General features: G+C 47.6%; 2 protein-coding genes across 7 annotated transcripts; one reads left to right on the forward strand and one right to left on the reverse strand.

Moving 5' to 3' along the window:
* Window positions 1–207: 207 nt before the first annotated feature.
* Window positions 208–11,640, reverse strand: WRAP53 (WD repeat containing antisense to TP53). Of its 5 annotated transcripts, none has more exons than XM_058559806.1 (11): window positions 11,386–11,640; window positions 10,853–11,172; window positions 10,589–10,687; window positions 10,210–10,321; window positions 2,474–2,562; window positions 2,183–2,273; window positions 1,943–2,075; window positions 1,165–1,373; window positions 865–968; window positions 582–716; window positions 208–466 (listed from the first exon to the last, which is right to left on the reverse strand). In XM_058559806.1, the coding sequence occupies exons 1-11, from the start codon at window positions 11,623–11,625 to the stop codon at window positions 220–222; spliced, it is 1,779 nt and encodes a 592-aa protein (XP_058415789.1). In that variant the 5' UTR covers window positions 11,626–11,640; the 3' UTR covers window positions 208–219. The 5 variants fall into 5 exon arrangements, with proteins under 5 accessions (XP_058415789.1, XP_058415788.1, XP_058415790.1 ...); XM_058559805.1 differs by having other exon boundaries at window positions 2,474–2,580; XM_058559807.1 differs by having other exon boundaries at window positions 2,474–2,580; window positions 10,853–11,257; window positions 11,386–11,469.
* Window positions 11,641–12,505: 865 nt separating this feature from the next.
* On the forward strand, window positions 12,506–24,883 carry TP53 (tumor protein p53). 2 transcript variants are annotated; one of them, XM_058559812.1, is made up of 11 exons: window positions 12,506–12,628; window positions 20,370–20,468; window positions 20,622–20,643; window positions 20,732–20,971; window positions 21,413–21,599; window positions 21,681–21,793; window positions 22,033–22,142; window positions 22,486–22,622; window positions 22,717–22,781; window positions 23,207–23,313; window positions 23,935–24,883. In XM_058559812.1, exons 2-11 carry the CDS (start codon window positions 20,395–20,397, stop codon window positions 24,014–24,016), a joined length of 1,137 nt encoding a protein of 378 aa, XP_058415795.1. In that variant the 5' UTR covers window positions 12,506–12,628; window positions 20,370–20,394; the 3' UTR covers window positions 24,017–24,883. The 2 variants fall into 2 exon arrangements, with proteins under 2 accessions (XP_058415795.1, XP_058415794.1); XM_058559811.1 differs by having other exon boundaries at window positions 12,507–12,628; window positions 20,367–20,468.
* Window positions 24,884–25,359: the final 476 nt, after the last annotated feature.

A 25,359-nucleotide genomic window follows, 5' to 3' on the forward strand; every position in this document is an offset into this window, starting at 1 on the left:
CACGAAGCCCCACCCTCACTCACTTGACTTCACACCATGCTCAGCAGCCCCATTGGCTCCTGCCTAGTCCCACCTCTCAACCCTAGTTTCAGGAACAATATGCCAGTCCCTGCTGCTGCTGGACAAGGGAGTCCACTAGTACCCCTCCCCTCCCCCATCTCCATCATTTGCCTCCCCAAACAGACACACGGACTCTAGTATCATACATATAAAAGCTTTTTATATAAACTCACCCCCACCTCCCTCTGTCCCTCCCTGTCCCTTCTCGCCCTGGGGAGCATCAGGGATACTGGTGTCTGCAGCCCCCCCACACCACCAGAGCTGAAGCTGACATTCAAGGTGGACATGGCGCATGGAGAGTAGGGGAAGGTCCACCTCCTGCTCACCCTCATCCCCACTCTCCGTGGGTTCCGGAAACACACGCTGACCGGAGGCAGTGGCCAGCAGAGGCAGGCTAGGGTGCAGGCTGGAGGGAGAGATGGGCAGAGTCTGTCAGCACCCTGAGAGAGGATGCTTGCTCCCTCAGCAACTCACCTCCCTCCCCAACCTGAGCCCCAAGATATGCGGAATTAACTGATGACCTCACTCCATTGGTGCAGTCCTTCTGGGGCAGAAAACTCAGCACTGGCTCCGGCTTCCCCTCATGCCCCGCCATGCTGGTGTCCCACACAGAGACAGCCCCACTAGTGCTGCCGGTCACTAGGAACTGCCCAGTCCTGGTGGAAAGAGGAGAGGCTTGCTGGTATGGAGTCATCACCCCTGGGGCAGGAACTCCTCACACCCAGGGGCTGGGACCTTACAGCTGGGCTCTGGCATCCCTGGGGGCATCAGGGCCCTGGGCAAGAATGACCCAAGGTCACTCACGGGTCCAGATCGAAGTAGATGCGCTGATTGGTGGTCACCTCTCGGCTCAGGGACCACAGTGGATGACCAGGCTGCCGGAGATCCCAGCACAGAAGCTCAGCATCCTGAAGACACAGAACAGGGGCCTGGAGTCCGTCCCTCCCCCCCTCCCCAAGACATTCCTGCCTCCCTCAAGGTTTACAGGCACTCCTTTAGCTTGGGTTGATTTAGTCCCATGTCCGTCCCCCAACACATCACAGACTACATCCCCACTCCTGCCTAATGCCCACCCTCTTTAGGATCTCAGGACATGACCCCTACCTTGCGGGCTCCCGAGAAGAAGCGGTTGCCATCAGGGTGAAAGCAGAGGTGGGTGATGCCCCCTTTGTGGCCTCCCAGCAAGGCGAGAGGAGAGCCATCATCCCAGGCATACAGACCCAGGGAGCGGCCGTAGGAGCCACAGGCATAGAGGGGCTGGGCTGGGCTGAAGGCTATGCAGGAGATGATGCCACTCTGGCCCTGCTTTTTGGCTAGAAGGGGAATGTACAAAGTGGGGAAGAGGGCAATGACACCTGACATTAAGCGGGCTAATCAGAGGTGCACTTCTGTCTCCTGTCCCAGAGCCCATGTGCTGGGATCCCATGTCTCCCCCGTCCCATTTGTCACAAGCAGGATGAAGACCTCTGATGCTCCCCAGGTCCTTCTATCCCCCTAAAGGACTGAAGTGCCCAAGACCTACTTCTTCCCTCTCAAATCTGTTTTTCCTTGAAGGGATGGAAAGTTGAAGGTTTACAGGAAAATGGAATCAGCTTCACCTCCAATTTCCTAGAGACACCAAGATTTTAGAGACCTAAAGGTACACAGCCAACAGCACGTAGGCTCAGAAGTGAACCAGCTCTTTACCCACCAGGTTGACTTTGGGGAAGCTTCATCCCCTCCCCAAGTCTGTTTTCTCCTCTGCCCACTGGGCACAAGCTGCCTCCCACAGCTGTACTGAGGATGCTGTGACCCCCTACATGGGGCCCCTGGCTCACACGAGGCCCCTCTGCATGTGGCAGTGCCCTTCTCCTTCCTCCTCCCTTGGAGGCACAGATCTTACCAAACGTGGCTCGGACCTCGCAGTCACGGCCGGGCCTGGATGTAGAAAACACACGCACAGTCCGGTTGAAGCCACAAAAGAGCTGGGAGCCATCCGGGGAGAAGCAGAGCGAGTGGGCTGCCGTCAGCTCATCCTGGGGGCAGGAAAAGGCTGAAAACAGGCCTAGCAAAGCCTCAGCCGTCCTCAAGGAAGGAGAGCTGGGCCAGGACGAGCCATGGGGCTGGGCGGGGAGGTCCCTACCAGGTGGTTGTAGGCGCGAAAGGAAGCCCGGAGCTCTCCAGTGAATGCATCCCAGATGTGAATCGGGTTCTCCCGGCTGCTGCTGGCCACGCTGAGAGAGACACGGACACTGAGGCCCCAGTGCTGTCAAAGGAAGGGGAGGAAGCCAACTGACCGGCCCTCTCAGCTCGCATCTGAAGGGCACACCAAGCTTTCGTCCTCCCGAGACCCCCGGCAGCCCTTGATTCTCTCTCAGTAGAGGGTCCCCTTGAAACTAGGAGGGAAGTAAGGGAGGCAAGAGACATCACTTACTAGGAGGTGTCTGGCTGGGCTGAAGACATCAGAGAATACCAGCAGTAATCATAGATGGTGTCGCCTTCCACCATTCGAAGGACAGGGGCCTGGACAGAGATGTGGGACTGCGTGGGTCAGTGGGAGAAAAGGAGGCTGACTCAAGCCTCTAGCAGTTTTATGGCAGAGGGAGACAGTCTGTCGGCACTTAACCAGGCAGGAGAAGGCAGACGGAGTAAATATGAAGAACAGAATCCTGATCTCATGTTCAAGGGTCAGCTCAGACTTGAATGTCAGATTTGGACCACTACCAGCCATACAGATGTATCTTTTTGCTTTTTAAACACTTAGAGAGGAAGAAACAAACAATATCCCAACCCAGAGACAAAGAACCAACCAATGATACGAATATTTACTGAGCACCTATGAGGTACCATTTGATCCTTTTAAAAAATTATTAAACAGTTCAAATATGCAAACGAGTGTTACCAAAAAAAAAACCCTGTGACTCTTCCCCTCAGTTTAAGAAATAAAATATTATACAAAACAGTTAAAACTTCTTCCCAATAAAACCTTTCCTCAGAGGTAAACACTATCCTGAATTTAGCATTCTCAGGCATTTCTTTAGGAACATACTCATGCAGAGAAAAAATAATGTATACTGTTGTCTTACATGCCTTTAAACCTAATATTAACGGTGCATCCTTTTGTGACTGTGAGAGCTAACCATGGTGACACCCTTAGCTCTAATTCATGCATTTCCACTGCTGTCAGGTACTCCACTCGCCTAGCCTTCTCTGTTGACAGTCACTGATGTTTTCCCGTTTTTTGGCTAGTGTGCTTTAACATTCTGCTACACATGTGGGAGGTTCCTCCACAGCTTCTGCTAAAGAGGGAAATTACTGGGCTCTTACCATAGAGCTTTTCCAGCTCTGCTAGATAATGTCACATTTCTTTCCAAAGTGCTCCTCCCGATTCACTCTCCCGCCAGCAGCATATGAGAGTGCCTGTTGCTCTGCATCCTCTTGGTACTGACAGACTTTTAAATTTTTCTCAATTTGGAGACTGTGAAATGGTATTTCATTATGGTATAAATTTGCACTTCTCTCATCACAAGTGAGATTAGACACTTTTCTGTTTCTTAGCTATTTAAGTACAACTTTTCATAATTTTTGCTCATTTTTCTACTAGGTTATCTTTTTCTTACTGATTTGAAGGAAATCTTTAAATCATCTGGATACCAGTCCTTGTCAGTTATTTGCTGGTCTTTGGGGTGATGTCACCCAACCAGGACTTTAGTTGCCACTTCTCAACTCTGAACCTATATATCCGACTGCCTGGTGGACAGCTCCATTTGGACATCCCACAGGCTCAACTTGTCCACAACGGACCCAGCATCTGCGGCCTTCAAACCTGCTGTTCTTCCTGGGCTCCACGTCCAATTTTCAAGCCTGAAATCTGAGCACCAGCCTTGGCTACTACTAATCTTCACTCCTTTTCCACTCCTGGTCCAACCCAATACCAAATCTTGCCAATTCTACTTCCTTGGGTTCTTTTGAACTTGTCTGCTCCCCTTCATTCCCATGTGAAGCCACTGCCTTTTTGCTAGCATTTCTGCCACACTGTACATGTTCTCTGGCCTCCCTGCACCCCCACACTACAACCTGACCATCTATTCCCCACACTGTAGCCACATCAAAGCCCTAGAGACCCTGTTAAGTCGGAATTCTGTACAGTGTCTTCTCCTGCTTAAATCATTGCAATGACTCCACATAACCCTCGGTATAAAACCCAGTCTCCTTACAAAACCTTTCATTACCAGGCACCTACCCCCTACCCACCTCTCAAAGCTCATCTCTCTATACTCACTCCTTTAAAAATCTCTACATCCCACCATTTTGACTCTCAGTTCTCAGAAGGGCAAACTCACCATACGCTCAAACTGCAGGCTTTCCAGCACACTAGTCTCCAAGTCTAGAATATTGTCCCTTCGCTTCCCCCAACAACTCCTCCTGGTTGAATCCTAATCATCCTTCGGGTCTCTTAGATGCTTATTCCACTGGAAGATGCTTCCTTCCTAACCCCTTGAGCTGAGACGGTGCCCTTCTCCATGTTCCTATAGCCCACTGAGTCCCTCACTCTGCATCGAACCACTCTGAGAAGGCAGGAGTTATGTCTGTCTTGCTCACCACTGTTTCCCCAACACCTAGTGTCCAATCACCAGTCAATAAATAATGTTTTCATGAGCAAATGGAGACAGGAGATTGTTTCAGTAACAAAAGGCCCAAAATAACAGGACCTTGAATTAAAGCAGGGGGCAGTGGGGGCCAGCCCCGTGGCATAGCAGTTAAGTGCGTGCACTCTGCTGCTGGCGGCCTGGGTTCGGATCCCGGGCATGCACTGAAACACTGCTTGTCAGACCATGCTGTGGCAACGTCCCATATAAAGTGGAGGAAGATGGGCATGGATGTTAGCTCAGGGCCAGTCTTCCTCAGCAAAAAGAGGAGGGTTGGTATGGATGTTAGCTCAGGGCTGATCTTCCTCACTCACTCACTCACTCACACACACACACACACACACACACACACACTAAATAAATAAATAAATAAATAAATAAATATTTAAAGCAGGGGCAGTGGAGTGGAGAGAAGTGGACGGATTAGAAAGATTAGGTGGACTTGATGGGATTTGGTAATTAATTGGATGTGGGAGGTTAGGGAAAAGGAAGATTAAAGGATGAGACCCTGGCTTCTGGTTTGGATACCTGAGATCACCAAGATGGTGGAAGGACCCAGGGTGCACAGGATGGCTATGAGGTGCCAATGCCCTTGGTGAGTGAGGAAGAATCAAACAGCATAAGCCTCAAAGGAAAATTTTTGGCAAATGGAAAGAATAATTGTCTGGATATAGCATTTGAGAATGAGGACACCCCCCGCACCTGAGATATACAGGGCACAGAGAAGGCATAGTCTCCCCTGGAGAGAGCTAGAGGGAAGCCAAGGCCTCAGGCAAGAGCCACAGGGAAAGGAGAATACTCAGGGAAGAGGCTGGCGAGTTAGGAATAGGAGTTCCAGAAAGCTCTGTGAAAAGGTAGAGAAGGGAGGAGAGGAATTGGGAGACTAAATTAGGAAGAAGATGTGCACAGGTGTATGGAAAGACCCAAAAATGCCCCCCCTGCAATTTCCCCACCTATATAAATTTTATCCTTTTCCAAACACTAAACTTGCAAACATTAAAAATGAAAATCCCGGGGCCGGCCCTATGGTGTAGTGGTTCAGTTTGTGCGTTCTGCTTCAGTGGCCCAGGGTTCGCCAGGTTCAGATCCCGGGCACAGACCTACACACCACTCATCAAGCCATGCTGTGGCGGCGTCCCACATACCAAAAATAGAGGAAGACTGGCACAGATGTTAGCCCAGGGCTAGTCTTCCTCAGCAAAAAGAGGAGGATTGGCATGGATGTTAGCTCAGGGCTGATCTTCCTCACACACACACACAAAAAAGGCACAAAAACTTCTGAAAACAAATTAACAAGACATAAAACAAAAATTAATACTGTCTGACCTAGGCTTTTTCTTACTCATAACATTTCTCTTACAAAAAGAATCTCCATCAAAACACATGAAGATGTTCACTGAAGAATAATTTATGATATAAAAATCCTGGAAACAACCCAAATGTCCAAAACAGGGCAACAGGTAACAGAATTATTATAGGCACTCAATGCAATATCATACACCATTAAACATAACTATGAAGATTGGAGCATCATGAAAAACGTTCAGGATATGATTGTTAAAAAGAAAAATGCAGTATCCACAAAAAAAGCTTCAGTACTTGGACAGAGCTTAGAAAGAATGTGGAATAATTTAAAGGGCTGCATTTTTGAATAATGACGTTTTCCCTTTTTAACATTCTCATTTCTCTTAAACAAATTTGTGCAATAAATACTCAACCTCCCACATTTCCAGAGTCTCTTCTACCTATCCTGCCTGAAAGAACTTCTCTGCTCCTGAACTCTCTCAGGATGGCTGCACCATACCCATCTGGCCCTGAGACACCACAGGTTTCTGTTCCAGGAAGCAGGGCTGGGAGTGCCTTATAGCCTGCACTACGTCTGCAGCCTCCCACCTTAGAGCTGCACGTCAGGTAAGCGTTCAGGACCATCCCTGGAACTGGGCACCCCTCTTTTAGGAAGCTGTCAAGACTGGCACTCCCATTAACCTCAGGCGCTTGAGAAGTCCCAGTCTTCTGGGTCGTCTAGTACCACCACCACCTGTATACTGTTCTACATACTCCCTCATCGGCCCCAACCCCACGCTCCTCTCTGACCTCCCCAATCCTTAACTCTTGGCCTCTGAAATTCCTACCCCAGGATCTAAAAACTCCCTTATTTCTCATCTTCTCAGAAGGCTCCATTCACCCACCTGGACTTGCCCGACCCTGGCTGTCCCCTGTGGCCCTCTCAAGCTGAAATGTCTTTAATTCTCACCCCACTCCCCAGTCCACACCTCAAAGACAGGAGGTAGACGAGGGTCAACTGTGCTCCCTGCTGTCTTTTCAGTTCCCAAAACTCTACCTCCTCGGCAGTTCCTGTCATCAGACTAGCTCCCCGCTTTTTGTCACCCTCCCTCATTCCCCAAGACTTTATCTCCTGGGTCACTGTCTCACTCCCCACAGATACTCCTGTTATTCTTGATGACTTTCACTTCCACTAGGACTTTGAACTTCCTGTTCTCTCTGCCCAACATATTCTCCCCCAAAATATCAGCTTGGTTCATCCCCTTCCTTCCTTCATATCTCTATTCAAATGTCACCTTAATAGTGAGGTCTTCCCAGACCACCCTTTTTAAAATTGCAATTCACTCCCCGACCCCTCTTCCCTGCTTTATTTTTCTCCATGGCACTTGTCAGATATATGTTTTACTTTGCTCTATTTCTTTATTGCCTATTCCCCATACTAGAATGTGTGTTTCACAAGGACAGGGATTTTTGTCTGTTTTGTTCCTGACTAATCCTCAGCACCTACAACAGTCCCTGGCATATAGAATGTGCTCTAAAAATTTTCTTGAATGGATGAATCAATGAAAGAATGAATAAATCCATCCAACATCTTGGCCTCTCCCATTCCGTGACTTCTTCAGCACCCACAGCCACAGCCTTCCCTCTACATCAGTCACCCACTCCCATAATCGAGTCCTGGGCCTTGTCATCACCACAATGTCTGACTACCATCTCCGACCCATGAGGTTCACTTGCTTTACTATTTCTACCACAATTATTTAGCTTCATCAAAAACATTTACAATCCATTTCCTTACCCACTTTACATTCTCATCAACCACTACATGCATACTCCTGCAGATACTCTCAAGACACCCTTCTCTTTCTCTCCTGGCAAACCCCAACCTGACTAGCCTCTTTTTCCATGCTTGCACTCAGCTGACACCAATTGACTACTAGTGTTTACTGAACACTTACTAGATGCCAGACACTGTTTTAAGCACTTTACATAATTCTTTTAATTCTCACAACTCTGTGAGGTAGATGCTATTATTATCAACCTCATTTTACAAACAGAAAAACTACAGTCAGTTAACTTGATGGGGAAAGATGCGCAACCACAGTAACTGGTCTCACTTTAAATAGATGGCAACAAATTTCTAGTGGGCACTGAGCAAAGAACAGCAATACTACTACATTCCTTGGCAGGTTTGATTTTCTACTTCCCAGGACCCATCATTTCACACCTTCTGCTCTTTCTTCAGATCCTTTTCCTTCAGTTGATAATCTCCCTTTATACTTCACTGAGAAGCCAAGAGACAGAGACACCCAAATCTTCCGACCACTAAACAGCTGCCTCTGAATACACCCTCTGCCCTTCTCCCTCCCACAGGGACGATTCTGCACCTGTCAAAGTCAGTCTTCTAATGTGCTCTGGATCCCGTCTTCACCCAGCCACTCAGGGACTTGGTACACCTTCTCTCTCCTACAGCATCAACCTCTCCCTCCCTACTAGGTTATTCCTCACACCACAGAAACACCCCATTAACCCTTCTTTGGCCCCACATTCCCCCTGGTCACCATTCCATTTCTCAGCTCCTTTTCACAGGAAAACTTTTCCAAAGAATTGTCTCTCCTTCCTCTTCCACCTACTCTAATCGGCTTCTGCCTCCATCACTTCTCTGAAAGTGCTCTTGACAAGTCACTAATGTCTTCTTAGGTCATTCTCTAAATTTGCCTCACTCTCAACAGCGTTGGACATGACTCTGTCTCCACTTTCGTAATTTCTCCTGCACCCCACCTCCACATGCTGGGGCGCTCAGGGCTCTGCTTGAGCCTTCTCCTTCTCCATCTATACTTGACATTGAATCCGTTCTCAAAGCATAAGATACCATCTACACGCTCTCCCACTTCTCAAAGTATATCCCCAGGGCCGGCCCCGTGGCTTAGCGGTTAAGTGCGCGCGCTCCACTGCTGGTGGCCCGGGTTCGGATCCCGGGCGCGCACCGACATACCGCTTGTCTGGCCATGCTGAGGCTGCGTCCCACATACAGCAACTAGAAGGATGTGCAGCTATGACATACAACTATCTACTGGGGCTTTGGGGAAAAAATAAATAAATAAAAGTATATCCCCAGCCCCAATTTCTCCTCTTAGATTTACATTTCACATTTAATGTACCTAAAAACTCTTGACTCCCAACCCAATACCTCTTCATATCCCTGTTTCCTCCTTCGAGTAAACTGTACCATAATCCACCTAGCTGCAAAAGCCGGGACATCACTCTTGATTGCTTCCTTCCCTGCACCCCCACATCCAATTGACCTCCAAGTCCTACATAACATACTTCAAATCCATCCACTTCTCTCCATCTCGCCCGACACCACCCTACCATCATTTCTCGCCTGGACTGTGATAAACGCATCCTAATGAGTCTCCCTGATTTCACTCTTGCCCACCCACAATCCATTCTCTAAACTTCAGCCATCATTTCACTCTCCTGTTTTAAAACTCTCCCATGGCTTCCCAAATAAACTCCAAATGCCCTACCCACAAGACCCAAAACGACATGGCTGCTAGCCACCTCTCCATCCTCACCACGCTTCCCCTTCACTGGCATTCTTTCTGTTCACTGAATACACAAAGCTCTTTCTCAGCTCTGGGTCTGTAATATCATTGCCTCTTCCTGGAATGCTCCTTCCACAGTTCTTCACTTGACTGATCTCATCATCCTTCAGGTCTCAGCTCAAATGTCTCCTTTTCAGAGAGCCTCTCCCTGACCATTTTATATAAAGTGGTATCCTCTAGTTAGTCTCTCTTCATTCTATTTCCTTCATAGCATTTATTATAATCTGTCATGAACTTGATTATCTATTGGTTTACATGTTTGTTGTCTAACTCACACACAAGAAAGCAAATCAGCTCTTCATCTGTCTCCTTCACCACTTTATCCCAGCACCAAACACAGTGATTGACACACTGGTATTCAATCAATAAATATCTGTAAGCCAATTAAACACTGCCATGAGAAATCCACTATTCTTTTATGGGAAACACATATTCCTGACTAAAGAAAGGACAAACATCTGTTTAAATGACTTCAGAATTCAGGGTTGAAAACACTACCTGTGAAAATTCATGGTGAAGAAATGTCCTGTTTGTGAACAGAAAACATGTGGACTGTACTTTCTCCATCTACAGGAAGGACTTAAATGTGCAGTGTCTGATGAAGGAGCAGAGTTAGCCCCTACCCTTACCATTTCTGCATATTCCAGCTGCTCCCCCTCATTGTACAGCTCTGGGGGCAGGTTATAAATCCGCAGGATGTTATCAGCACTATTGGTCAAGATGCAGGAACCATCAGGGGCCCTAGGAGTAGGGAAGAGTAAGAAAGCTGGACAGATCTATATTTTCCAAGTGTAGGGCTAGGGCTGAGCCTACCTCTGGGGTAGGTAAGGCCCCCAAAACCTTGGAGGAAGTAGAAGACACACAATCCTAGATGAAATTTAAGCTCAGTCCAAGAGGGATACTTACTCCTTCTCCCACCTCTGGTGGATACTTCTCCCAACTAACTGGAGTGTTCTAAGGTGAAAATCCTGGGCATGGTTATCTCTCTGCCCCATTATCCTTACTTACCACTTACACCCTTTCAAGAAGTTCTCAGATTGGGTGCTGAACTCTGACCAGGAACCACTGAGAAACCGAGGTAGCTGGGAGAAGCTGTAGTTCCAAGCGCTGGAAGGAAGATGGGGGGACAACAAACCTGGGTCGCCAAAGGAAAAAGGAAATGGGTCTGGAGAAGTGGGGCTGAGGACTGGCGGATAAGGTATATCTCATACGTCCACACATCTCACACTTCAATCTCCTCAGATTCCTGAGGCAACTGCCACCACCACTTACGTGTATCCCTCCTCCTCTGGAGCTGGGTCCTCAGACACACCTTCCACGGCTTCTCCAGGCCCCGACTCTGGCCTGTTAGTTTCTTCTGCAGGAAGGTTCACATTTTCAGAAAGTTCTTGCTCCTCGATTCGAGGGCTCAACTCACTAGGAGTACCAAACCCTATTTCCAGGGGAGTGAAGAGGGAAGCTCGGTCCCCCTCCCTCAGCTCCTGGGACACAGCTGAGCCAGCCGCGGGATCTGGGGACACCTGGGGGGGATCATCCCCATCGGGTGGCGGTAGCATCCGTTCAGGGTCCGTATTTTTATCCACCGCGGAAGGCTTAGGAGAGAGATGGGCTGGAGCTGGGGCCTGGTCTGAAAGAAGGCAGTCCGGACCTAAGAGTGGCGCCTCCGGCGTCTTCATTCTGCAGAGGAAGCGCGGCAGACATTGGCCTCGGCCAGGCAACCCTCCTCCCGCTGGCTACCAGCTGCCTGGCCCGCGGAGCAGCCGAGACAGCTCCAAAGTTCGCACGGATCCTGGAGAAAAACCCACCTGTGCCTTCCTTCTTCTTCCGGGAGGGGGCAGAAGACCCCCGGAAGGCAAGGCGAAGAAGTGGACACCAACGTTAAAAGCACGGCATCCCTCAGCCCCGTCGGTCGCTACGCGCCACTTGCTCTCGCGGGATTTGGGCCCACCTCTCGATTGGACCTCCGCATCCCGGATCAGATTTCGCGGGCGACCCACGGGAGGGGCGGGGCAGGGACGCAACAGGTCCCGGTTTACCGTTCCCATCAAGCCCCGGGGCTCTTAGAGGCTGCTGGGAGTTGTAGTCTGAAAGCTTCTGCCTCCGAGAGAAGCGTCTGAGCTCCCCCTGTCTTCTTCCCGCGGTCATGCTAAAAACACCTACTTCTTACTCCCCAACCTGCAGAGGGCGCCGGCGTTGTATTTGATTTTACAGGTTTCTGAACCTCTTTGGCATCTCATTCGCCAAATTCCTCAGACCTCTGTCTTTTCATTCATTCAATAAATATTTATTATTGAGCTCTTACTTGCTACCCAGTATGAACTGAGTACTGGGAAATACAACAATGAATAAAATAGTAGACAAAGTCCCTGCCCTCCTAAGGCTTATGTTGCTGTGTATTGAAGGCAAGGAACAAATCTTTTCAGAAAGTGATAAAAGCTGTGAAGGAAATTAAACAAGATAGCGTGATATATAGTATCTGGAGGAATACGTTAGATTGGGATATTAAGGAAGGCCTTCCAAAAAGGTAAGATATTAGCTGATGAGAAGAAACTATCCAGCTATCTGGGAAAGGAGTGTTCCAGGCAGAAGGAACAGCAAGTGCAGAGGCTTTCTTCCTTCCACCTTCATATCTGACACAGTGGCAGGAGTCTTCCAAAACGGTTTCCACCAATTCTGCCCTCACGGCTCTGGCTTGCCGAACTTCCCCACCCCAAAATGTCAATAGCTACAGCACCAACACCGCGAGAATCCTAACTTTCTCCGTGCCCTCCTCTCCGACTCTGCATTCCTATAGCCTCCGCCCGAAGGCGAATTGCTTGCCCTTACTTGTCATGGCGACTGTCCAGCTTTGTGCCAGAAGCCTCGCGGGGCTTGCTGGGATTGGGATTTTCCCCTCCCATGTGCTCCGACTGGCGCTAAAAGTTTTGAGCTTCTCAAAAGTCCAGAGCCACCATCCTGGGTGCAGGTAGCCGCCAGGCTCCGGAGTCACCTGGCGTCCGGCCTCGGGGCGTGCTTTCCAGGACGGTGACACGCTCCCGTGAGGTTCGGGTAAGCTCGTGACTGAGCCTGATGAGTCCTCTCTGAGTCACGGGCTCTCGGCTCCGTGTATTTTCAGCTCGGGAGAATCGTGGGGGTTGGGGGTGGGGCACTGGGGACTTAGCGATTTTGGGGGGATGGAAGTTTGGCGGCACCAACATAGGAATGCAATGTTGGGAGGCCTGGGTGTAGATGATGGGGATATTAGGAATTCAATTGTCAGTTGAAATCAAAGCTGAACACCTGGGCGGGGAGTGGGACTTTGGGGGAAACTTGAGCCGGCCTACGGGATTCTTCCCCACCCCCCCTCCATCCCAGTGCCGGGTGTGGGGAATCCTGAAATAAGACGCACAGAGCATGAGGGTCTCAGACTTTCGGATCTCGGAACTTTGGGAATTCATGGTTCGAGATTTTAGAGCCCATGGCATGCTGGTGGAACCTCGGGCTTCATTCCGAAATGATTATTCGGGGTGATCTGGGAAGCCCAAGCTGCTAAGGTCCCGTAACTTCCGGACCTTTGTCCTTCCTGGAATGGTCTCTGCAACCGGTCCTCGGCTCCGCTAGATGGAGAAAATCCAGTTAAAGCCTGTCAGTCGTGCAAGTGGGAAGTGCTAAACGAGAGATTTGCCCGCGAAACCAGGGAGGACTATCCCGGTCTCAGAGGCCCGAGAGCCCTGTTATTGTTTGGCTCTACATTTACATTTCTGCCCTTTGCAGGAGCATTTCCGGTTTCTTTTTTGGGGGCAGCTTACTATTCACCCGATGAGAGGGGAGCAGAGAGACAGAAAATGTCTTTTAGACTGATTCCTATTACTTGCGGAGGGAGGCTGCTAACTCCCTCCTCTACCTCTTTTTTCTTTCTTCCTGGAGTACTTAGTTACCGCTTTGGGAAAGGAAGATATATTTGTTTTGATGCAAACCTCAGTCCCTCCCCCGTTTGAATGGTGTGCTCCACCCTGGTCGACTGCAACCTCGGCGGACGCTACCATTGCGTGGGATGGGTTTTTTTTTTTTTAAAGGGTGCAGAGGGAAACCCCTGGGTATTTTTTTTTTAAAGGGCACATTTGAGAATTAAATGATGAAGGAGTGTAACGACAGGTCGTTTGTGGCGGAGAAACACTTTCTCTTGTTTCCGGCTTTGGGCTAAGCCATTCCACTTTCGGACGCAGACTGAACGTCGTGACAGCGGAAGGGGCGGGTCTTGGCGAGGGGCGGGCCCCGCAGACCTGAGTATCGCTCTCCGGTCCCGGCTAGTTCTTTCCTATGGCAGGGTGCGGAACCTCCGCGAAATCCAACGCGAATCCCTTTCTCCTGCATCTTCATCGCTTGGGTCGCGGTCGTTTCATTCAGCAGCCACTTAGCACGCACCTGCTACGCACCAGACACTGTGCGCGGTACTTCTGTGCTTATCTTTTGTCTAAATTGAGGTAGCATTTATACCCACTGCAGTTAGACGAGTTTTGGCAGCTAACCACCGTGTAACGCCTATCAAAATATAGAACATTTTCATCACCCCAGAAAAGTTTCTCATGCTTCTGTCCGGTCTGTCTTTGACCCCCACCTCTATTTTGATTTCTTTTGCCTGTTGGAGAACTTGTAAATGAAATCGTACAGTATGTGCTCCTTTGTGTCAGGCTTTTTCCTTGAGCATAATGTCTGTGAAATTCATCCATGTTATTGCATGTTATTAGTGGTGTATCAGTATTTTGCTTTTTTTTAAATTTAGTATATTCCATTAGATGAATAAACCATCGCTTGTTTATCCATTCTCCTTTTGATGGCCATTTGAGTTGTTGCCCGTTATTTTGAATAAAGCTGCTATTAACATTTTGTACAATTCTTTTTGTGGTCATATGTTTTCATGTTTCTCAGATAAATACTTGGGAGTGGAATTGCTAGGTCAAAGAGCAGAGAGTAGATCTATATATTTTTTTAACTTTATAAAAAAATTCAAGGGGCCTGCCGGGTGGCGTAGTGGTTATGTTGGCGCACTCTGCTTTGGCCGCCCTGGGTTCCCAGGTTCGGAACCAGGGTGCAGACATATGCAGGGCTCATCAAGCCATGTTGTGGTGGCGTCGCACATACAAAATAGAGGAAGATGGGCACAGATGTTAGCACATGGCCAATCTTCCTCACCAAAAAAAAATCAAGTTTTTTAAGGTGGTTGTACCATTTTACACTCCCACTAGCAAGCTGTAACCTTCCTCACCTTTGGTTTGTCGGTCTTTCTAATGTTACATGCCTTTGTGGTTTAAATTTGCTGTTCTCTGTTAATTATGTTCAACAGTTTTCATTGTGCTTATTGGCCATTCCTATGTCATGTTTGAAGTGGCTCTTCAAGTCTTTTCCCCATATTTTAAATTGGTTTATTTGCTTTTTTTTTTATTGTTGAGTTGTAGGAGTATATAGTCTGGATACACATATCTTTTGTCAGATACACGTCTTTTCTCCTGACCTGTTGCTTGCCTTTTTGCTTAACAGTATCTTAAGAGGAGCAGAAAATTCTTTTTTCTTTCAAGTGTTTGCTGTAACCTGTTTAGGAAATCTAACCCCAAGTTCATGAAGATACTCTCGTATATTTTCTTAGAATCTTTATAGTTTTAGGTTTTATACTTAGGTCTATGAGCCATAATTAATTAATTAATTAAAAAAATTTTTTTTCATGATATGAGCCAGAGGTCTAGGTTTTGTGTTGTTGCTGTTGTTTCTTATATGGATTCCATCCAGTCGTTCTAGCTCCACTTGTTGAAATAGCCTTCCTTTCCCCCACTGAATTTAATTGGAGTGCTTGGTCCATTTACATTTAATGCAATTATTATAAGGTTTGAGTTTAAATCTGCTATTTTAGTGCTATTTTCTATCTGTCTCCTTTGTTCTTTGCTCTTCTCTTCAAACATTTGAGGAAGAAATAATATCACTGTTACACAAACTCTTTCAGAATATAGAGGCAGTAACATTGCCCCCTCATTTTACGAGGCCAGCATAATCCTGATACCAAAACCAGACAAGGACATTACAAGGAAAGAAAATTGAGCTCAATATTCATGTTAGCATATATATGCAAAAATCTGGCAAATTTTAGCACATCAAACCTGGTATATATAAAAATGAGAAATAAATCCTGACCAAATGGAGTTTATCCCTGGATTGCAATGTTGATTTAACATTCAAAACTCAGTGTAATTTGCCACATTAACAGATTAAAGGATAAAAATCCTATGATCAATTCAAGACAATATTGACAATATGCAACACCTATTCATGATTTAAAAAAAAAAACCACCTGCTAGCAAACTAGGAAAAGGAAACCTCCTCAGTTTGATAAAGGGCAACCCTAATCAAGTTACCATTAACAACTTACATAATAGTGGCAGACTGAATTCCTCTAAGATCAGGAACTAGAAAAGTATTCTACTCTTACCACTTCAGCATTGTACTGGAGGTCTTAGCCAGCAAGAAAAAGAAATAAACATAATGATTGGAAAGGAAGAAATAAAACTGTTTTATTCACAGATGGTATGATTGTGTATGCAAAAAATTCAAATCAAAAATCCATTTTAAAACTATCAGAACTAATAAGTGATTATAGCCAAAGTCACAGGTTTCAAAGGCAATATCCATAAATTGTATTTTTATTTTTATTTTTTGTGAGGAAGACTAGCCCTGAGCTAACATCCGATGCCAGTCCTCCTCTTTTTGCTGAGGAAGACTGGCCCTGAGCTAACATCCTTGCCCATCTTCCTCTACTTTATATGGGACACCGCCACAGCATGGCTTAAGAAGCGGTGCGTCAGTGCGCGCTCAGGATGCGAACCTGCAAACCGGCTTGCCACAGCGGAGTGCGCACACTTAACCGCTGCGCGACCAAGCCGGCCCCATAAACTGTATTTTTATATAATAGCAACCATTGAATCTGAAGTGGGAAAATGAATTTTAAAAACAATGACGTTTACAATAGCATCCAAAAACATGGCATACTCAGATAAATTAAACAAAAGATGGACAAGAGCTCTATATTGAAAACCACAAAATTTAAGAAAGATTTTAAGAAGAGAATTTAAGGAAGATTTAAATAATGGAAAGAGATACCATATTTATGGATTGGAACACTCAGTGGTGTTAAGATGTCAGTACTCTCTAAAATGATTTAATTCAATCCTAATCAAAATCCTACCAGGCTTGTTCGTAGAAACTGACAGGCTGATTCCAAAATGAAAAAGTAGTACAAAGTTGGAGGTCTTAAACTACCTGGCTTCAAGATTACTATAAAGCTACGGTAGGACAACAGCCAATAAACAGAGTCCAGGAAAAGACACATAAGTGTAGTAAAATGATTTTCTGCAAAGGCACCAAAGTGAATCAGTGGGGAAAGGAAAGTCTTTCAACAAATGGCGTGGAAACAACTGGAGCAGAAAGATGGACTTTGACTCCTCCCTCACCCCATACACAAAAATTAATTGGAGATGGATAATAGACCGACACAGAAAATACAAAACTTTTGGAAGAAAACAGAGGAAAATAATATCTTTGTTTTGGTAGGGATGGGTTACAGGGATGTATCAAAATTTGTCCAATTTTGTAATCAAAATGGTATAATTAAGATTTGCATGTTTCAACCTATGTAAGTTTCACCTCAAAAACCTGGAGTGGCTAGAGGTATGGATGAAACAATAAAGGCAGAATGTTGATGATTATTCTTTTTTTTTGGTGAGAAAGATTAGCCCTGAGCTAACATCCATCACCAGTCCTCCTCTTTTTGCTGAAGAAGATTGGCCCTGGGCTAACATCCGTGCCCATCTTCCTCTACTTTATATGTGGGACGCCTGCCACAGCATGGCTTGATAAGCGGTGTGTATGTCCACGCCTGAGATCCGAACCTGCAAACCCTGGGCCAACGCAGCAGAGCACACCAACTTAACCACTATGCCACCAGGCCGGCCCCGTGAATGTTGATTATTCTTGAAGCTGGGTGATGGGTACAAGGGGGTACGTTATTCCGTTTACCTTTTTATATGTTTGAAATTTTCTATAAGTTTTATTTTTCTTTTTTAGATTTTTTTATTTTGGAAAAATACGAAGTACCAGAATAACATAATACATATTCCCACCAAATAATTTTAACACAACATTTTGTCTTATTTGTGTCCATATTTTAATTACACAAGTAATGTATGCATGATACCATCTTTTTAAGTTTTCTTTGTTAATAGAGCTAAAACCCCCTTTGACTATATCTCCAGTCCCCTGAGCATAAATACCCCTCTCCCTTAGACCATCGCTATCATAGGTTTTGTGACTTTTTTATTCTTCTTGCCTGTCTTTCATACTTTTACATACGTAATGTTTATAACCAATAAACAGTTTTATATTTTTAATTTACATAAACTACTTACATTACTATGTTTTGCTTTTTTCTTGCAAATTGTATTTTTCACCCAACATGTTTCCAAGCTATATCTGGTTACACATTATACAGATCAATCCATTTCCTTAAATTACTGTAGTAAATTTCTCTGGTGAAGGAATATACCATGTTTCATTTCGCTGTTCTTTACTGATGGATAGTAATATTGTTTCTTGTCACCTGCCATTAGGAACAACAATGACATGAACATTTTTGTGTAAGACTCCTGCTGCTGCCCTCATGCAACCATTTTTCTAGGGCTTCTACCCAGAAGTGGTTTTGCTGAGTAATAAGGTGTGTGTGTGTGTGTGTGTGTGTGTGTGTGTGTGTGTGTGTGTTTTCAACTTGACCAGACGCTGCCTTATTTCTTTCCATAATCTTTTTTTTTTTTTTTTTTTTTTTTTTTTTTTTTTTTTTTTACCTAATCAAATAGCTTTCAGCCAAAAAAAAATTTTCACACTGGACTCTGGGTGAAGCCAAGGGGAACGTCATTATTTAGAGCTTGGGTGTGGCTGTAGACAGCACAAGTTCAAATCCCTGGCCCTGCCCCCTGGGAGCTTTCTGAGCCTGGGTAAATGACAATTCCTTTAACCCCAGTTCCCTCATCTGATGATACCTACCTACTGGCTTTTTGAGAGGATTAATGAGATAAGCCACTGGAAGCAGTGGGCCCCCTAGGGCCTATAAACAGCAGCCATTGTTATGATAGTGGTCCCACCTGCCCCTCCTTAGAGTCCCAGCTGAGTTTATCACCTTCCCACCAAGGCTGCCTGTGGAACCATCCTGCCTCCCCAACCTTTTGGAAGGTCTGGTTCAGCTTCTGACAATTTAGTATCATGGCCCCCTGATGCTCATACCCATGGGAAGTGCTGCTCTTTAGAAAAACATTGAGAATTTAGTTTCTACTGAGGACTGAGAGAGGAAGACTTCCTCTGTCCTGGGGCTGTCTCCCTCCCAGTGGGACTGAGGGGCCCACCAGCCCAGGACAGCCCCTCCTAGCATGCTTACTGAACAGAGTTCCCTGAAGGAGGTGAACTAGCATTAACAGGGGCAGTACCACAAAAGCCCCACCCACTCACAATCACAAAGTTCTCACTCAAGAATGATAACGTAGAACAAATAAAATGGAACACTCATATAAAGAGAAATAGTTGTTGAACTCTTACTATGTGCCAGGCACTTCTCTCAGCTCTTTTAATTTCCCATAATAAGTAGGGTACTATTTTAGAGCAAAGGACACTAAGGCACAGAGAGGGTAAATAACCTCCCTAAGTTACACAGCCTTGTCTGTCTGCCACCGGAGCAGCTGCCCCTAAGGGCTTTGCACTGAAAACACAAACATGAGTAAAACTCAGAAACCCAAAAGGTTAGCCCTTCAAGATAGGTGAGGTCACGCAGCAAATTTAAGTAACAGTACAATGTCAAACCTAGGGCTTTTCATTTCTGAGCCCCTCCCTGTTCACACGAGCTCCCTTCCATAAAAGTCTCAAAGAGCTGAGGAAGTTTATATTCCACTAGAGGAAACAGATGAAATGAACAATAAAGGTATCAGACAGTGTAAGGACTGGGAGAATTAAAATAGGGGGGCAGTTTGGCTGGCAGTCTTTGTTTGAGTAGTCTGGGAAAACCCCTAAGGAAGTGTGACATTCAAGGTGAGGTTTCAGTAAGACGGGAGCCTACCCTGTGGTAATGGTGGGACCAATGTTCCCAATAGAGGGAACCACCAGTTGAATGAACTGGGGAGTGTCTGAAAGCAGAGAAGGGCAGCCAGTGTAGCTCAAGCATCAGGGAAGGAAGAGAGAGCTAAGAGATGAGATCAAGGAGGCAGGCAGGGGCCAGGTCATGAGGGATTTGTGAGCCAGGAGTGAGAGTGAAGACAGTGCTTCTTCAGGAAGCTTTGCAATGAAGAGGATCAGGTGGGAAATGTGGAGGTCAAGGGAAGTATCTTCCCCCAGATGGAGTAGGCTGAGAGTTACTTCATTCTTATGACCAGGAAGGAGGGCAGAAGTAAGGTTCACTTTTAGAAAGGCTTGATTCAGTGGTGAGAAGGTTGGAAACCGACTCTGGTTATCTTTTTTGTGCAAGGAAGTATGCGGTGAGGTTGGTGAGGGGCAGGGCGAGAGCAGCCTGGGTTGTGGTAAAAGATTTGAAAAGAGAAGGTGTGAAGGAGCAACCCTTCCTGCTCCCCGGGAAGTCAGGAGACTTCTGTGTCCCACCCCAGTAGCAGATCCTCAGGCTGTGTCTGGGACCTTGGGATGGTGTTGGCAGAGGGGGACTTCCTGCCTTGGGGCCGGTGACCCAGGGTTGAGTGTGTCTCATGTTGGATCCTCAATTTTCCCGCCACAGCAGCCACACCGCCATCCAAGGAGCTGCAATGGAGGAGCCACAGTCAGAACTCATCATCGAGCCCTCTCTGAGTCAGGAGACATTTTCAGACTTGTGGAATCTGTGAGTGGAGGTCTCTTGGGAGGGGCGTGTTCACTGCCCAGCCTCTAATAACCGCTGGCCCCCCACCCCCGCCCAACTCACCCAATCCCCAGCCCCTTAGTAGAGGCCTGTAGGAAACAAAACCAGTACTGACTTTCCACTCTTGTCTTTCAGACTTCCTCAAAACAATCTTCTGGTAAGGACTAGAAGTTGGGGGGGACCAGGGGCTGCAGGGCAGGGTGCTGGGAGCCTGGCCCTCTGACTCTTGTTTCTCCCATCCGCAGTCCACTGAGCTGTCCCCACCAGTGGATGAACTGTTGCTGTCCCCAGATGTTTCGACCTGGCTGGATGAAGATCCAGATGAAGCCACCAGAATGCCAGCAGCTCCCGCACCAGTAGCCTCCGCACCAGCCACCTCCTGGCCCCTGTCATCCTTTGTCCCTTCCCAGAAGACGTACCCCGGCTGTTATGGCTTCCGTTTAGGGTTTCTGAACTCTGGGACAGCCAAGTCTGTTACTTGCACAGTGAGTGGCCCTGAGGGGCTGGCTTCCATGTGACTGTTTGATGTCTAGCCATATCCCTCTGGATTTTTCTGTTCAGAACTTTGGGATTCCTCTTCGGCGTTTGGCTTCTTGTCAGTCTTTCTACATTTTACCTCTTGGTCTGTGACCTTTGACCTCTGTCCCAAAGTTGAATTTTCCCCCTTGACCTTGGGCTTTCATCGTTCCCATCATACTCTCAGCATCTCTCATGAGACCATGGAACTTTGCTCTTTTCTTTACTCTCATTCCTTCCTTGGCTTTTGTAAATAAGCTTCTGGGATGTAAACCCCAACCCTGCCACCTCTAGCCATCGTCCACACATAGTGCACGGCTTCCAGTCAGTGCTTAAACAGTGTTTGTTCGTTTGACCCCCTGGGCACTTGTCTCCTGACCTTCCATTTATTCTTTCTCCTTTTCCTACAGTACTCCCCTGCCCTCAACAAGCTGTTTTGCCAGCTGGCAAAGACCTGCCCCGTGCAACTCTGGGTCAGCTCACCACCCCCAACTGGCACCCGTGTCCGTGCCATGGCCATCTACAAGAAGTCAGAGTACATGACGGAGGTCGTGAGGCGCTGCCCCCACCATGAGCGCTGCTCTGACAATAACGATGGTGAGTGGTCAGGGGCTGCAGACGGGGCAGGGCTGGTGCCTGGAGTCCTCAAGCCCCTAATTCCTCCCTGATTGCTCTCAGGTCTGGCCCCTCCTCAGCATCTTATCCGGGTGGAAGGAAATTTGCATGCCAAATATGTGGAGGACACAAACAGTTTTCGACACAGTGTGGTGGTGCCCTACGAGCCACCTGAGGTCTGGTTTGGCAACTGGTGTCTCTGGGAGGAGGGTGCTGGAAGGGTTTGTCAGTGGCCATCCAGATGAGAGAGATGGGAGGCTTTCTCTTGCTTCTTATTCAACCTTCCTACAACCCTGTGAGGAGTGCAGAGCAGATCGGTTATCCCCATTCCACTGTTGAGGAAACTGAGACTTACAGAGGCTATAGGCCTCCCTAGGGCTGAATGGCCTCACCTTGGGCCTATGTTCTCTCCCAGGTCGGCTCTGACTGTACCACCATCCACTACAACTTCATGTGTAACAGCTCCTGCATGGGGGGCATGAACCGGCGGCCCATCGTCACTATCATCACACTGGAAGACTCCAGGTAGGGACTCACGTGCTGGCCTTCACACTGGCACAATCCTCCCTTGCCTCTGCCTGTCTGTCCCCTGGGCCCTGCCCCTCACCACCTTCTCCTGTGCTACCACCCACCTTCCCTCTCACTCCCATCCCCTTTGTAGAATCTCCTCTGCTGCTCCCTCCCAGTTTTCTTTTCTCTGGCTTTGGGACTTCTCTTACCAGTGGCTTCTCAGTATGCCTGGAGCTGGCACTTGGCTCCACATAGGATGAGGGTGGTTGGGAGTAGGTGGGGGCTAGTTTACCAGAGAACAGGGAGGTAGGGCCCACCTTCCTTACTGCCTCCTGCTTCCCTCTTCTTACCTTGGTAGTGGTAATCTGCTGGGACGGAACACCTTTGAGGTACGTGTTTGTGCCTGTCCTGGGAGAGATCGGCGCACAGAGGAAGAAAATTTCCGCAAGAAGGGGGAGCCTTGCCCTGAGCGACCCCCTGGGAGCACTAAGCGAGGTAAGCAGGCAGGACAGGAGGAGTTGGAGGAGGCGGAGAGGGTGCAGTTCTGCCCAGAATTCACTCTTCTCACCTTTCCTTGCCTATTTCCCAGTACTACCCACCAGCTCCTCTCCTCCGCAAAAGAAGCCACTGGATGGGGAATATTTCACCCTTCAGGTACCAACTCTGGGAGAAACAAATATGCAGTCTCTTACCCCCACTCAGTGGGATTAGATAAGGGAAGAAAGATGTACATGTAGCAAATGTGAGGTTAGGCCCAGTTTTTCTATCCATCCTTTCCTCAGTTCATGTCCCTAACTCTTGTAGTTAATAATATTGGGTTGAAAGATTTAAGTTTCAAGTCTAGCATTCAAAATGCTCTTTTCTTAACTGCTTTGCCTGCAATTGGGACATTTGCCATCAGGGGGCAGTGATGCCTCAAGATAATGGCTCCTGGTTGTGTCTAACTTAAGAACACGAGCTTGTACCATGACATACATTTTAAAAGACCACCTCTCAAAAAGAAAATTGTTAAAGAAAACATGAAAATGGTTCTATGACTTTACCTAATACTTCTTTATCCCCCTCCTCCCCTGCCACAGATTCGTGGGCGTGAACGTTTCGAGATGTTCCGAGAGCTGAATGAGGCCTTGGAGCTGAAAGATGCTCAGGCTGGAAAGGAGCCAGGGGGAAGCAGGGCTCACTCCAGGTGAGTGACCTGGGTTCCCTCCCCTGCTTTCCTATGTTGGAAAGCGATGGGATTACATTCTAATCCTACCTGCAAGGTAAAAGGCAACTGATCCCCTCCCATTGGGTCCCAGCCCTGCCCATTCTTTAGTCTTCCTCCAGTTGTATCATACAACCATTTTCCTGCAGGGGGTGGTGCACAAACCCCTTCAGGACCTTTGAGAGGTCCCAAAGCCAGATGAGCATAGATATTTCTTTGCCATTTCCAGCAACCCCTAGCTCAGAGCTAGGGTCTCAAATAGAGGGCTGATAACTGTGTGGAAGTGTCGGACAAACAAAGCCAGAGTTTGGGATCAAATCCTCACCCTGCAAAGTGCTAGTGAGTCCTGTATGGCCTTGTTACTCCCTTTCCCAGGCTCAGTTTCCTCATTTGTCCAATGGGATAAGGGAAGATTAAGAGATTAACACACACACGTACCCCAGGGTGCTCAGTAAACATGTCTGCAGTTGGTGCAGACATTTTTAACTTAAATTCCCCTTGCTCCAGCCTCGGGCCCTTCCGAGCCCCTCCAGGAAGAGGGAACCAGAGCCTCTCACTTGAATGATGTCATCTCTTCCCCTCCCCCTTCTCTCTCCCCGACAGCCACCTGAAGTCTAAGAAAGGGCAGTCTACCTCCTGCCATAAAAAACTGATATTGAAGAGAGAGGGGCCTGACTCGGACTGACATCCTCTGATTCCTGTCCCCGATTGACACCCCCATCCTCACCCCCTTCCCCGGCATTTTTGGGTACTCAGGCGCTTGAGCTTAGGCTTGATACAGGTGTGCCTCAGAAACCCCCAGGAATTCTTCCATTTGCCTTGGCCTGGGACTCCAGTAAAGAAATCGGCCTGCACTGGTGGTTTTCTGGGGAGGTGGGGGGTGCTAGAACATTCTAGCTTAGCTTTTAATGTTTTTACTGTGAGGAACGTTTGGGAGAGGTAGTGAAATGTTCCTCTGTGTAAGGAACATTTTAGAACCAGGCATACACTGGGTTGGAAGCCCAGTTCTCCACCGTACTAGCCAAGGAAGCTGGCTAGTTATTGAATTTCCCCTAACTTCGTTGTCCACATTTATAAAGTGCCCATAATTATACCTACCTCACAGGATTTGTTGTGAGGGATGATGAAATAATGTATGTCTGGCCCTGAAAATGCCCTTTATTACATGATGTCTGGGACTTGTTGCTGTCTTGGGGGCTGGCTCCCTGTCCCTGCTGTTGGATGTATTGATAGTTTCTCTGACTGGGCAGCTAGTTGAAGTAGGGAATTTCCAAGTTTCTTCTCTGCTGGCCAGGCCAAATCCTATCTAACCTCTTGGTGAACCTCAACACCTGAGAGGAAATCTCACCCCGTCCCACACCACAGAGGACCCCATCCCTGGTCTGTCTACTGAGATCTGTTTTACTTCTCCCAAATGCTCAGGGCTGATTTCTTTTGCACTCTGCAAGGCACATCTGCATTCGCCACCCACACCCCTTCTCCTCTTCCCTTTTTTATATCCCATTTTTATATTGGTTTCTTATTTTACAATAAAATTTTGCTACCACCTGCATGTCTGAGGGATGCGTGCCTGAGGCCAACAGGGCAGGGGTAAATAAGGAGGTGCTATTGGGAGGCAGCCACCTGAGTCTCCAGGGAGTGTGGGCTGGGGGGCCCAATGCCCGGGTTCCGGGAGGAGAACAAAAGCTAGAGACTGGGTCAGTCTGCAGCCTGCATGACAACAAGGGAGGGGGTAACTCCATTCATAACTTGGGAACCAACTGTCCCTCCTCCCCTCCTGCCAGGGCTGGCACAAGGTTCTCTCCTGCCCCTGCTTCTAGGATTGGGCTGCTGCCCCCTCGTCAGCCTCTCACCAAGGATTATGGGATTTAAATGTCTGATTTAGCAAGCCTGAGCCTCTGGGTTGGCCATCTGCTCCTCGGGAAAGGGGTGGGATACCTGGGTTCCAGAGGGGAGACAGGGTGGGTGTTATTGGATGAAGAGGAAGAGCAGGGGGAGGCCTGCCTGCCAGGGTCCCCAGGAAGTGGG

The sequence above is a fragment of the Diceros bicornis genome, chromosome 18 (assembly GCF_020826845.1).
Source record: "Diceros bicornis minor isolate mBicDic1 chromosome 18, mDicBic1.mat.cur, whole genome shotgun sequence".
NCBI lineage: Eukaryota > Metazoa > Chordata > Mammalia > Perissodactyla > Rhinocerotidae > Diceros > Diceros bicornis.

What these genes read in the sequence shown, in the direction of transcription:
- WRAP53 (XM_058559805.1), bottom strand. Translation starts at nt 11,625, where the DNA reads ATGGGAACGGTAAACCGGGACCTGTTGCGTCCCTGCCCCGCCCCTCCC. An exon ending in AGCTGGAATATGCAGAAATG is followed by an intron (nt 2,581 to 10,209) that starts GTAAGGGTAGGG and finishes TGACCCACGCAG; the next exon opens with TCCCACATCTCTGTCCAGGC. An exon ending in TCTTCTCGGGAGCCCGCAAG is followed by an intron (nt 969 to 1,164) that starts GTAGGGGTCATG and finishes CTGTGTCTTCAG; the next exon opens with GATGCTGAGCTTCTGTGCTG.
- TP53 (XM_058559812.1), top strand. Translation starts at nt 20,395, where the DNA reads ATGGAGGAGCCACAGTCAGAACTCATCATCGAGCCCTCTCTGAGTCAG. An exon ending in TTCCTCAAAACAATCTTCTG is followed by an intron (nt 20,644 to 20,731) that starts GTAAGGACTAGA and finishes TCCCATCCGCAG; the next exon opens with TCCACTGAGCTGTCCCCACC. An exon ending in TGCCCTACGAGCCACCTGAG is followed by an intron (nt 21,794 to 22,032) that starts GTCTGGTTTGGC and finishes GTTCTCTCCCAG; the next exon opens with GTCGGCTCTGACTGTACCAC.